Genomic DNA, 14,092 nt, shown 5'->3' on the forward strand with positions numbered 1-14,092 from the left:
CTTCAGAAACGTCAGCCTTCCTGCTCCTCTGATGCTGCTTGGCCTGCTGTGTTCATCCAGCTCTACACCTTGTTATCTCAGATTCTCCAGCATCTGCAGTTCCTACTATCTCTATTATAGTTTCTCCCTGTTCCAGTGCTGATGGCTTTGTGAACTCAAGCCAGCCCACCTCCCGCACAGCCACTGGCTCTTGACATCACCCGATGCTAATTGCATGTGATTGAAAAGTCCATTTTTATTTTGAATATTATTATCAATGAACACCGTAAAATTGGTTCCCTTACGTGACCTGTGTCAAAATACAAAAGCAGAACCAACGTTATATACAAAGGATACACAAAATGCCAGTCAGTCAATATTTGAATGTGAATGGCAAAATAACCACACTCATGTTAATATTGCACCTTTAACATAATAAAATGCCCCAGTGTGCATCATAGAAGTATTGTAGAACAAAATATGACACCCAATCACATAAGGAGATATCAGCTCAGATAATCCAAAGCTAAGTTTTAAAGAATGTCTAAAAGCAGAAAATGAGGTGGAGTGGTGTGGAATGGGAATTCCTGAGCTAAGAGCCAAATCAACTGAATGCAATAAATACTAATGGTGGAGTGTTTAAAATTGGGGTGCTCCAGAGGTCAGATTTAAATGAGGACTGATATCTCAGAATGTTGTGGGACTGGAGCAGATTACAGAATTAAGGGAGAGGCGGTATTATGGATGGATTCAAAACCAAGGGTGAGAGCTTTAAAATAAAAACTTGACTGGAAGATAATATAGGTTTGCAAACATAGGTTTGATAGATGCACAAGACTTGGTGTGAATGAAAAACAGATAGCAGAGTTTCAGATTACCTTAAATTTACATAAGGTAGCATGTGAGAGATAGTCAGGAGTGTATTAAAATAGTTCAATCTAGAAGTAAGAGAGAAAAAAAGGTTTCAGCAGTAGTTGAACTGAGATAGGTGATATCAGGCACTGTTACAGAGGTGAATATAGGTGGAATTACAGATGGTTTGAATATGTGATTAGACAGCTTATTAACTTCAGGCTTAAGTGTTCCTCCATCCCAAAACTTTAACTTTTGTTTTCTTTCAAATGATGTCTGATTGGTGATTATCTGATTTCCACCATTCCCTGTGAATTCTCTCCATAAAGTACAGATCTGCACCAAAACAGCTCTGAGGTATATGATTTACACTGCAAAATTATATGTTTTAATCCCTGCTAGAACTAAAGATTTGTGTCCATAACCATGAAACCTGTTTCCAATTTAAGGAAATAGTCTGAATCAAATTTATTTGATCATTTTGTCCATGACTGTAAGATGATCTGTTAGTAAATGCATGCACATTTGCCTTGTGATTGTGAAATAAAAGTCATAAAATCAAGGTCAGAATTTTCTCGCATCCTACATTGTACATAAAATAACTATGATTTTGTTATAAGATAGTGGTCAAAAGATTTACAGATGGCATCGAAATAAGTCTTCACCTTGAAGGAAATTATAGAATTTACAGCACACAAACGGCAACTTGGTCCAGCTGGTCTTTGTCAATGTTTATGTTCCACACAAGCTCAAGAAAAGATGAAAGGAATATACTGTGGATGCTGAAAATCTGAAGTTAAAATGGGGAATACTCAGGTGGTCAGGTAGCATCTGTGAAGGGAGAAACTTAATTAATATTACAGGTCAATGCTATTTCAAGTGTTTCCAACTTACAACAAGCTTTTATTTCATCAGAAAAGAAAATGTCTTCCTTTAAACCTCCAACAGTTTTTCAGCTTGGTCCAAATGATAACAATCTGGGTCTTGGGATTGTATGTTGTGCTGACCATATTCTGTAGTATCTCTGAAGTGCTACTTTGTTATAAGTAATATTCTCTTGCATCTATGCAGTGTCTTTCATTATCTCAAGATTGGCCCAAAATGCTTCACATCGTAGTTAAGTTTATTCTGTGTGGAGGAAAGACACTTTGTGCACAAAGAATAATAAGATAAATGAGTGGACAATTAATCTATTTCTCGTGGGGTCAGTTGAGAGGTAGATGCAAACTGGGCATTGGAGAACTACCCCACTTTCTTTAAAAGGTGCCATGGAATGTTTTACATACACCTAAAAAAGTAGAAAGATCTTACTCTAACATCTTTGAATGTCATTACCTCCAAACACACTGAGCAACCTCAGTGCTGATCAAAGTGGCAGTCTTTTTTAACCTGTGGTGTGAATTTTCCCCTTTCTTCCTCAAACTAATTTAAATCTTCCTGTGTTATTCTATTTGTATTTTTTGGAAAGAGGCAGATACCACTTCAGTTTAGGTGAAGGTCATTCCATCTGTACAGTCTTTCCTGAGCCTAAAAATGGCTGCAGTAATTTGAAATACTTCCTCCCTTTTCATACAATCCTTCCAAACACTCATCACAACCTAATATTTTTCCATTTGGTCCATCACCAAAGGATAATCTAGAAATTACTACCCTGGAGATCCTCTCTAGGATATAGAAATTAATTTATTGAAATCCCCTTACAGAATCTTAAACCAATTCTGATCTCTGTCTATTTGGGAGTATTTGCTCTTCAATGTTGCAAATCCTGGCACATGAGAATCAGGGATTCATGATCATATTTAAAAATAATTTAAATTCCAATAACATCCCCACACCCCTCATTGTAGAATCTGCCAGAATCGACACCTATCTATTCTTATCATCTATTATTTCTCCTCTTGGTAATTTATTGCTCTTCATTGTGTTGTAATCCATCATGATTAACTTTCCTGATGTAACCCTTTTTGTCTATGTCATTGGTATCTAAAGAAGGTGACATTTGTCTTAGATTCTAAGATTTCAGGTTGCATTTTGCTTTACTTAACCATCCATGTGTATTCACCAAGATGCATATGCCTTGAAATTGAATTTAATCTGCCATGTGCTCATTTGCCTATTCTACCATTTCTTCAATATCCCATTGTAGCTTTTTTGGTCTTCAGAATCTTTTTACAATATTTCCTATTTTATATGCTCTGTTAATTTATATGCTAATCTCCCTTTCTGTATATCTAAACTATGGGAGCACACAGCTGTCCTACAATATCGCTATGGCACACCATTCTCCACTTTCAAATGTTCTTGACTAACACTTTGTTTATTACTTCTAAACTAACTATCTTTTACTCCAATTTGCTTAACTTCCTCTAATTCTATAATTTTGAATCTTCTCCACTAGTATGAATGTATAATAAGGAACACAGCAGCATTGTGGTTGAGTTGTACTCAGCTACTGGGATATTGAAACAAACGTTCTGATGTCTTGTCAGATGATTGTTACATTATAAACTTCCAAAAAAATCTTATGATCATTGCAGTCTGTTGCTTCTTGCACAATCTCACTACCAAGGAGACATTGTCACATATATTCATACAAGATCCAAAAGAAATGTGCAATGACATGGAAACTCAGAAAGCAGATTATCACTGAAAGTGACTTCATGTAAGTACTTTGTTAAAAATTTACATTATTCCACCATTGCCCTGAGCTTTACTTCCCCTAGTACTCCTTTCCATTTTAGGTAGCTGCATTCTGAATGTACTGTCGGAATACTGTAGTAAAAATTCAGTTGTAGGTGTTTTTTTTAAAAATACTTCAATCTGAACTGATACCTATAACAACCTAATCACAAAGGAGAAAATGTTCTGCAACTAGGAGGTTTCTGTGAAGAGAGCAAAGAGTGATGAGATCTAAAGCGTTAACTCTGTTTCTTTCCACAAATACTGATGAGTATTTACAGTTCTTTCTGTTTTTATTTCTGATTTCCAATATCCACAGTTTTTTGCTTTTGTAGTTTCATGCCATCTATGTTTCCTTCTTATATTCCATCAGCAGTTTATTGGCACTTATCATGAACAGAATGCACCAAGTACAATCAACAATGAATACAATCAATGTTCATTTATATAAAGACAATTCACACAACTCGGGTCAATGTATTGTTAGTTTCTTGCATCAAAGTAATGCAAATATATATTTAACAATAAACTCTTACACTTTTCTTTCAATCGAAAAGAGTGACGATGGCAATCCTGTAGAAAAAGAAATAGAAGAATCTGTAGATGAACCAGAGGTGCAAGCTGCAGCGTCGCCAGAGGCGGAAGCTGCAACTGAACAAGAATCGGAGACTGCAGCCCAGGTGGAAAGTCCAGATGCTGCAGAAAATGAGACAGCAGATGAGCCAGATGTGGAAATTACAGCTGAACCAGATACAGCTGCAGCTGAACCACATGCAGAGGCTACAGCTCAACCAGATGAGGATGCTGCAGCTGAACCAGATGCAGAGGCTACAGCTGAATCAGAAAGAGAGGCGACAGCTGAACCAGAGACGGAGGCAACTATTGAACCAGAAACGGAAACGGCTGCTGAACCAGATTCAGAGAAAGCAGCAGAGCAGGAATCCGAACCCAAAAGTGAGCCAGACGTGCAATCTGCAGTCGAGGCAGAATCAGAGCTGTTAGCCAAACCTGAAACTGAGCTAACAGTTGAAGATGAACCTTCAGTTGCTGCTACAGTCGATTCTGCAGTTCTACCTACAACTGACATTGGAAATCAACTTTCAGCTACACCCTCAGATACAACTAAGATGGCACAGGAGCCTCTACTTTCTGAAGACAAATTTTCAACCTGTTTTGAAGATCCATATGTTCGATCTGTACTGTATATGGAGAAACACAACATTCTACAGATGTTTCAGGTTAGTGTGCTTTTCAAAGTCTATGGCTTACTGTTGGTCTGCCTCATGACCTGGCATTAAAATTTACTGCAGGAAACCATTTCTCTTTCATGATATATACTTAATTTGCCTAGCTGTTCTAAGAAGTAATGCGTTTCGATTCAAAATGGTCAGTTGACTCAGTTGACTGAATGGCTAGTTTGTGATGCCAATAGTCTTGGTAGAGTTCCTGTACCAACTGAGGTTACTGTGAAGGTTCCATCTCTCAACATCTCCCCTCGCCTGAGGAGCGGTAACTCTTAGGTTAAACCACCACCAGTTGTAACTCTCTCCCTCTTGAGAAGGCTCATTATGTGACTGTGAAGACTTTATTGCAGTTGTCCATTGTTATCCCTCTGTCCCGACCCATTGTTCAGACTTCTCATATGATAATAAAATGTCAAAGGTAAGTAACTATCCAGGGAAATGAAGTCTTCTTATACTGTACCATCATAACAATCTGACTTTGACCAATCTGAATAACTCTTTTACATAATCTTGCAAGATGGAAATTCTGAGGAATCAATTTATGAACATAAATGATGGCATGGTAACAATTTTGAACTTGGTCAAAGGTGTGTTTGAATAACTTACATTAGATCATATAATGCCTACGGTGTTGAATACCCCTAAATTGTTCCACTATGGTAGGATGACCCAGCCTGTTTAAAAGCCAATCATGAATAGCTCTTAAATAATTTTATCAACAATTTATTACATTACAGTTCTGAATTACTTGTGTAAGTAGCATGAATAATGGCCATTTCACTCAGTCCAGAATAGTTGAGTGGAGGATGCAGGGGAGGAGAATATGTTAACTGAATTTAGCATGTGTACAGTACTGAATTATGGTACTTAATATCATGAATATTGATTAGATTTCAAGAGAACTTGGATTTGTAAGCGATGATCTTCATGGGTTTCAGAAGATTTTCACATGGTCAAATTAGAATAGCACATTGTAGTATGGAGGCTGTGGTCTATAAGAACAAATACAGTAACTGTAGTTATTAAAAATTCTGGGAAAATATATACCTTCAATTTAAACCAAAAGTAAAATATCACAGCAAGTGAAAAAATGGAGCCAGTAAAGGAAAAACTAATTTAATGAAGAGATGAGATCCCAGTGAATTTCACTGTATGATTTATGTACATATTCAGCATCTACAGAAGAAATAATAACTTTGTAAAAATCCAAGTAAGCTCATGCAATTGCACTAATGATTTGCAAGTCATTGAATTTCATGTTTTAATGTCATAAACAAATTTAATAGGTTTTAAAATTACGCTTTATTTTACAGAGAATGACTGAAAATCTGGTATATGAAAGACCAGATGATCCTCTTGAGTTTATGTTACATCAGGTATGAGAATCGCTGCAAAGAAGTTATATATCTATCTTATCAATTAAATCACTGTCATCCAGGGTTGCCCTGATGCCTCCGTGGGTAAAAGTACTGTGACTATACTGTATAAGGTAAAGTGACTAGATCAGATTCTTGATCTGTACTGAGTTACTAGACCTCAATAGGACAGTGTTAAGGTGATACAATTGATGCAATTTTCTCTGGCTCAGAAGGAAGGATTTACGAGGTTTTCCACTTGCTAATTACTGTACTAGATAATCATATCCACATAGGATAAAGGAAGTAACATAGAAACATAGAATAAAGGAGTAGGAGTGGGCCTTTTGAGTCTCCTCCACCATTCAATATTATCATGGCTGAACATCCAACTCAATTCCTTGTTCCTCTTTCTCCCCAAACCCTTTGATCCTTTTAGCCCTAAAACTATATCTAAATCCATCTTGAAAATAGTTAATATTTTTGCCTCAACTACTTTCAGTAGCAGAGAGTTTCACAGGCTCACCACTCTCAGGGTGAAGAAATTTGTCCTCGAAGACCATAAAACCATAAGACCATAAGATATAGAAGCAGAATTAGACCATTTGGCCCATTGAGTCTGCTCCATCATTCGATGATGGCTGATACATTTCTCAACCCCATTCTCCTGGCTTCTCCCTGTAAGTCTAAATCCACTTACTAATCAAGAACGTATTTGTCTCTGTTTTAAAGGTACTCAATGGCTTGGCTTCCGTAGCCTTCTTTGGCAATGAGTTCCACAGATTAATCACCCTCTGGCTGAAGAAATTCGTCCTGTTCTCAATTATGACGGGTCATCCCTTCACTCTGAGGCTGTGCCCTCAAGACCTAGTCGCTCCTACTAGGGGAGACATCTTCTGCATGTCTACTCCATCCAAGTCTCTCACTATTCTGTAAGATTCAATGAGATCCCCCCTCATTCTTCTAAACTCCATTGAGTACAGACCCAGAGTCCTCAACCACTCTTCATATGACAAGCCCTTCATTCCTCGGATTATTCTTGTAAATGTCCTTTGGACCCCCTTCAATGCCAGCATATCCTTCCTTAGATATAGGGTCCAAAACTGCTCACATTATTCCAGATGCGATCTGACCATATACAGCCTCAGCAATACATCTCTGCAGTTGTACTCTAGCCCTCTTGAACTGAATTCCAATATTGCGTTGCCTTCCTAAACTCCAAATGAACCTTCATGTCAACCTTAAAAGAATCACGAGCTAGGACTCCCAAGTCCCCCTGTGCTTCAGATTTCTGAACCCTTTCCCCATTTAGAAAATAATCTATGCCTCCGTTCTTCCTACCAAAGTGCGTAACCTCACATTTTCCCACATTGTATTCATCTGCCACTTCTTTGCCTACTCTCAAGCCGTCCAAGTCCTTTAGCAACCTCCCTGCTTCTTCAACATAACCCATTTCTCCATCTTCCTTTATGTCGTCTGTAAACTTAGCAACAATGCCCTCAGTTCTTTCATCCAGATCATTAATGTATAACCTGAATAGTTGTGGCTCCATCACTGACCCCTGCAGAACTCCACTAATCACTGACTGCCATCCTAAAAGACCCCTTTATCCCCAGTCCCTGCCATCTGTCAGTCAGTCAGTCATCTATCCATGCCAGTACCTTGCCCCTAACACCATAGGCGCTTAATTTATTTACCAGCCTACTGTCAAAGGATTTCTGGAAATCCAAGTAGTTCATGCCCACTGGCTCTCCTAGTTGATTACCTCCTTAAAGAATTTTAACAGATTTGTCACGCATGACCTCCCCTTGAAGAAACCATGCTGAGTCCATCATATTTTACCATGTACCTCCAAGTACTCTGCAATCATATCCTTAATAATGGACTCTAAAATCTTACCAACAGCTGAGGTCAGGCCACCAGCATGTTGTTTCCTGCCTTCTGCCTCCCTCCCTTCTTAAATGTTACATTAGCCATTTTCCAGTCCTCTGGGACTCTCCCTACCTCAAGGGTTCCATGAAAGATCACCACCAATGTCCCTACAATCTCCTCAACTGTATCTTCAGAACCCTGGGGTGTAATCTATTTGGTCTGGGTGATTTATCCACCTTCAGACCTTTCAGCTTCCCCAACACCTTCTCCTTAGTGGTAGCCACTAAACTCACCTGTACCCCCTGAATCTTTTGAAGCTCTGATATACTGCTGGTATCTTCGATTGTGAAAGTAGATGCAAAGAATCTATTCAATTGTTTGATCCCAAACACCACTTCTCTAGTCTTATTTTCTAGCAGTTCAATGTCCACTCTAGCCTCTCTTTTTACCTTTTATATATCTAAAACAACTTGCAATCATTTTTTATAATACTAACTGGTTTATTCTGCTATTTCATCTTTTCCCACCTTATTGATTTTTTAATTATCCTCTACTGGTTTTTAAAGGCTTCCCAATCCACTTGCTTCTCACAAATCTTCCTTTGTCAGCCATGTTTGCTTCGTCCTCTCCTTAGTATGTTTCTTCTTCCATGGGATGAATGTCTGCTGTGCCTCCTGAATTATCCTCAGAAACTCCTGCCATTGCTGCTCCATCTTCTTCCCTGCTAGGCTCCCTTTCCAAACAACTCTGGCCAGCTCCTCTCTCATGTCTTTGTAGTTATCTTTACTCAATTGTAATACTATTACATCTGATTCAAAATATTCCCTCTCAAACTACAGGGTGAATTCTATCATATTGTGGAAACTTCCCCCGAGGGATTCCTTCACGTCTCCACTCAATCACTGCTGTCTATATCTGACAAATGCTTCCTTCTTTTTCTTGACCAGAACCTCATTTTCTAGAGTGATGCTTCTTTGCACTCCCTCCATAGCCAGAACATCTTCTGATAAGGAGGCCAAAACTGCACTTAATAGTCCAAGTGTCTCATCAAGGCCCTGTACGATTGCTGCAAGACATCCTTGCTCCCGTACTCAAATCCACTCATGATGAAGGCCAATATACAGTTTGCCTTCTTCACCATTGCTGAACCTGCATGTTTACTTTTAATGACTGGTGTATAAGGATGCCCATGTTTGTTGCATCTCCCCTTTCCAATGTATAGTCATTCAGATAATAATCTGCCTTCCTATTTTTGCTACCAAAATGGGTTACTTCACATTTATTCATGTTAAACCTCATCTGCAGTGCATTTGTCTACTCACTCAACTTATCCAAATCACACTGGAGCATCCCTGCATCCTCCTCACACATCAGTCTTTGACTCAGATTTGTGTCTTGTGCAACCTTGGAAATACTACATTTAGTTCCCTCATCTAAATCATTAACATATATTGTGAATAGTTGGATCCAAACACAGATCTCTGCATACTCCGCTAGTTACTGCCTGCCAAAATAAAACCTGTTTATTTCTACTCTTTGTTTCTTGTCTGCCAACCAGTTCTCTATCCATGTCAGTACCATGCGCTTAATTTTACATGCTAATCTCTTTTGCGGGACATTATCAAAAGGATTCTGAAAATTTATGTAAACCAGGTCCACTGGCACCCCTTTATCTACTGCATTAGTTATGTCTCTGGAAAGTTCCAGTGGATTTGACAAGCATGATTTCCCTTTCATAAATCCATGCAGTCTCTGTCTGATCTTGTCATTGTTTTCCAAGTGCCCTGCTATTAAATCTTTTATAATGGACCATAGCATTCTCCCCACTACCTATGTCAGGCTATCCAGTCTATAATTCCCTGTTTTCTCTCTACCTTCTTTATCAAATATTGGGAAATGGGCTCACATTAGCTATCCCCTAATCCATAGAAACTGTTCTAAATTCTGTGGAATCTTGAAAAAAATGACCACTGGTGCATCCACTTTATCTAGGGCTACTTGCTTAAGTACTCTAGGATATAGATTATTAGGTCCTGGGGATTTATTGGCCTTTGATCCCATCAATTTCCTCAACACCGTCTCCGTGCAAATTCTCATTTCCTTCAGATACTCCCTCTCATTAAACCCTGTTTGCCCCAGCATTTTTGAGACGTTATTTTCTGTGCTCCTTTGTGAAGACAGAACCAAAGTGTTTATTTAATTGTTACAGAGATAGTAGGAACTGCCGATGCTGGAGATTCTGAGACAACAAGGTGTAGAGCTGGATGAGCACAGCAGGCCAAGCAGCATCAGAGGAGCAGGAAAGCTGACGTTTCAGCTCTAGACCCTTCTTCAGAAAATCCCTATATATATCCCCATATATATTACCCTATACATTTAATTGGTCTACTTTTCTTTGTTCTCCATATAACTTGCCTATTTTTTGATTCTAAGGGACCTACATTTGTCTTCAAAAATCTTCATTTTGCATACTGACTGAATATTTTGCAATCAGTTTGTATGTTCCCTGCAAGCTTCCTCTTGTACTCTATATTTTCTCTCTTAAGCAACTCCTTTATCTTTCTTTGCTGAAATCTAAACTTCCCCCAATTCTTAGGTGTGCTGCTTTTTTGGCCAGTTTGTATGTCCTTTGTTTGATCTAATATGATCATTAATTTTCCTTGTTAGCCATGCTGGAACTCCCTTTCCCATTTTGTTTTTGTGCCAGACAGGATGCCAGACAAATGACTTCGCCTGAAGAAGTTACCCTCCTCCCTCCGGGCCTGAAGAAGTTACCCTCCTCCTTCCGGACAAACCTCAGGGGATCTCTCTCCCACTGCAACTCTCTCGTAATCTACTCCCCACCTACACTCACCTTTACTGGCTCCATCCCCGCCTCTTCGACCTGTTTGTTTCCCCTCTACCTATCCTCTCCTCTGTCCATCTTCTATCCGCCTCCCACTCTCTCCCTATTTATTTCAAACCACCTTCCCCTCCCCCTTTTCTGATGAAGGGTCTAGGCCCGAAACGTCAGCCTTTCTGCTTCTATGATGCTGCTTGGCCTGCTGTGTTCATCCAGCCCTGCACCTTGTTGTCTCGACCTTAATGTGTTCATTTTCATTCCTGTCCAGATTTACAACCTGTAAATATAATGAGGTGTAGATCTCCCTGTGACATATTTACTTGAAGTTCACCATACTTAAGTTCTTGCATTCTCTAAATTACATCACATGAAATTTAGCTTGTCTTGCTTTGTTTTGAACTATCTCTTTTCCCACCTTTTTGTCTTAACTACTCCCTCACCGTACTTCAAATTGTCTATGTTTTAAACTAATCCATCCAAATCATTCTTCTCACTAAATATTATTATCCTCATTTATTTCTCTCTTTTCTGTTTGTTGCTCCTGATTCTTTTTATTTCTCCAGATCTCCTTTCCTTTCCTAATTTGAATAATTTGTTATTTCCTGATTTAACCATTATAACAGAACATTAGCTCTCCTTTTCTTGAAATATAATCCATCCTTGCAAACATTTCCTTTCTGTCCCAGAACTGAGGCCAACAATATTGAATTCCTCTTCCTCACAATTAATACACCTTCAGCAATTCACTGAGTTACCTAATCTTCCTATTCTGGCAGTAATTTGTGGAAACAATATGAAAATTACCACCCATTATGTTTTATTTCCAAGATTATTTTCTATTCTCATGAATTTGTTTTGCAGTACTCGAGGCTGTTGCTTATTAATTCTTCATGGAACTCAGGCATTGCTGGAAAGGGCAGCATTTGTTGTCTTTCCCTAAGTGCTCTTACTAATCCATTTCAGAACCCAATTAATTGTTTACCGCATTTACTACATGTCTGTAGTCACACGTAGACCAGGCCAGGTAAGGATGGCAGATTTTCTTCTTGATAAGGCATAAGTGAACACAACAGACTTTTACAACATTCACTGATACTTTCATGGTCACCATTACTGAGGCCAACTTTATATTTCAGATTTATCAACTGAATTAATTTCTACCAGCTATTACCATTATGCTGTGTGAGACAAGTTGGTTTTGTTGTACTGATGTGCTTTTCAATAATAATCTTGCTCAGTATGACAGGATCCACAAGTCCAGATATTTAATGTATGTGCTTCACTGAGGAGTAAATGATACAAAACTACAACCTGTGGGATTATGCATGAATGCAGTAAGTCAGAATCCCCACGAAAAATAATGAGAGTTTAGTGCTATGGATCACTGTTTGGCCTGGGATAAGCAACTCCATTCGGTGCATAGTACTGTTCGATTCAGGACTGGAGCGTAAACAGATGGTGCCACCTCTCTGCTATTAACATGCAGAGTTTTCGTTGGGAACCTGGCGCTAAATTATTCAAAAATGACCTGATTCTGGCTCAGGGTTTTGTACTTAGGAGAGCTGCAATCTATTAGAAGTCATTTCCCAAGACAAATTTTTGACTTGATCATTTTCATGATTGGCTCCAGATGGACCATGATAACCAGTGCTATACTTTGTCCTGCACAATCCTTACCAATATGTCATATTCCTTATCCTAATACATGTAAGGCAACAAATCAGACCTCATGCTTGTTCTTGCATGTACCAGATCAACTAACTATTACATCCCCTATCATTAATGCATTTTTGGTCATGCCATTAATCTATCCCCCCAGTTCCCACCACATTCCTCTCTTTGAGCCATTTCATATTTATGTTTTAATTTTTGTTTGATAACCTGCCATAGAGCTCATTTTTCCCAGAGGGGGCTAGAGCTTTAAATCTGTTCAAAACCATCAATTGTTGGAGTTCTTCTACCTTATATCTTGCTTTCTTGCCTTTCTCTACCCCTTAATAATCACTTATTTTTCTTTTCCATAACCTATGTTCTATATCTCATTGGTGTGACTACCCTTTCAAACTATTGCACCAAAACCTATTTACTTCCTGGGCTAAATGTGCTGGATCGTCTCCATTTCCTTGTCATTGTGAGATTTTCAGCTCAAACAATGCATGTTGATGCCATTTCCATTCTTTGAGAGTCACCATGTCACTTATTATGTTACTTTTATTCCCTATTGATTCCACCATAAAATGTTGATAATATTTTCTTCAAGAATTCTTAAAATGTAACTCAGATTTGTTGAATTGTGACAATGCTTCTATCTATGTTTTTATGTTTGAATTTATCAGAACACAGAACATGTTGATGTTTCCTTAATTTAGGTCAAGTCTGTTTTCTCTACAGTGGGCACATAAAGTACATATTTGATAATTGGCTATTTCTGTTCCATAACAGGTACAAGCGTTGATCTGGATGCGTGACAAAGAAATCTGCGTAGAATAATCTCACTTCAGCAAACTGTGTGATAAAAACGTTTTGAAGAATTGGCTATGTTTTGCTTTTTTGACAAGTCTTCCTTTATTGTTTCCATTACTGTAATATTCTGTGCAGAACAGTGTACCAGTACAAGTGATCAATAATCACAAAGTAATTGGTTGAGGTAGAAACTTATTCCCCAGCAGAAAGGAAGAGAATCAGGACACCTCTGCTTGCAATTAGGTTTAGTTGCATGTTTTTGCTGTTATGCTGCTACATTCTTTAGTTTCCTGAAAAACAATTAAATAAGTAAAAACATCATTATTTTGCATGTCATATTTGTTCTAATTTTGCTAGTTTTGTTTGCTCTAATTTGCTTTTTTTTTTACTTTTTCCTTTCATGTTCTTCTTTGTTTTCCTAATATTTTCCTTTCATTTTTGTGATTTGAACTTTTATTCAGTTTAACTTCAAGATACCTAAGCACCTTCTGGTATTTTCCACAAATAGATTTTAGCTATATGTGATCCTTGACAGTGTGTGCTGCTCAATGTCTATCAATCCACAGCTGTACATGGGGGAGAGAGATTGTTAGACTGCAATCAATAACAGAAATTCTTGCTACAATTCTGGGCAGTTTTCCCACCCTAACCTGGATGCTGACCCCAGTTCTAAGCTTTTCTATTGCTGCCATTTCTATATGTTTCTATGTTCCTTTTATTGATATTTCTATATTTTGATTGCACGGAATGTGGACCTGCATAGGAAGGGCAGTGGTGATAGGAGATAAAAACCAGTGCTAGAGAGC

The 14,092-nt window shown here is 38.3% G+C and overlaps 1 protein-coding gene across 1 annotated transcript in view; it reads left to right on the forward strand.

Moving 5' to 3' along the window:
• tex55 (testis expressed 55) overlaps positions 1 to 13,607 on the forward strand; it is a 15,141-nt gene extending 1,534 nt beyond the window's left edge. The window contains exons 2-4 of the mRNA XM_048603145.1: positions 4,068 to 4,748; positions 6,068 to 6,130; positions 13,266 to 13,607. Of these exons, the coding sequence (XP_048459102.1) occupies positions 4,068 to 4,748; positions 6,068 to 6,130; positions 13,266 to 13,313 (792 nt within the window). The 3' untranslated portion in view covers positions 13,314 to 13,607. The remainder of the gene's footprint in view (positions 1 to 4,067; positions 4,749 to 6,067; positions 6,131 to 13,265) is intronic.
• Positions 13,608 to 14,092: the final 485 nt, after the last annotated feature.

Source organism: Rhincodon typus, chromosome 11 (genome assembly GCF_021869965.1).
Source record: "Rhincodon typus isolate 14 chromosome 11, sRhiTyp1.1, whole genome shotgun sequence".
NCBI classification, from domain to species: domain Eukaryota; kingdom Metazoa; phylum Chordata; class Chondrichthyes; order Orectolobiformes; family Rhincodontidae; genus Rhincodon; species Rhincodon typus.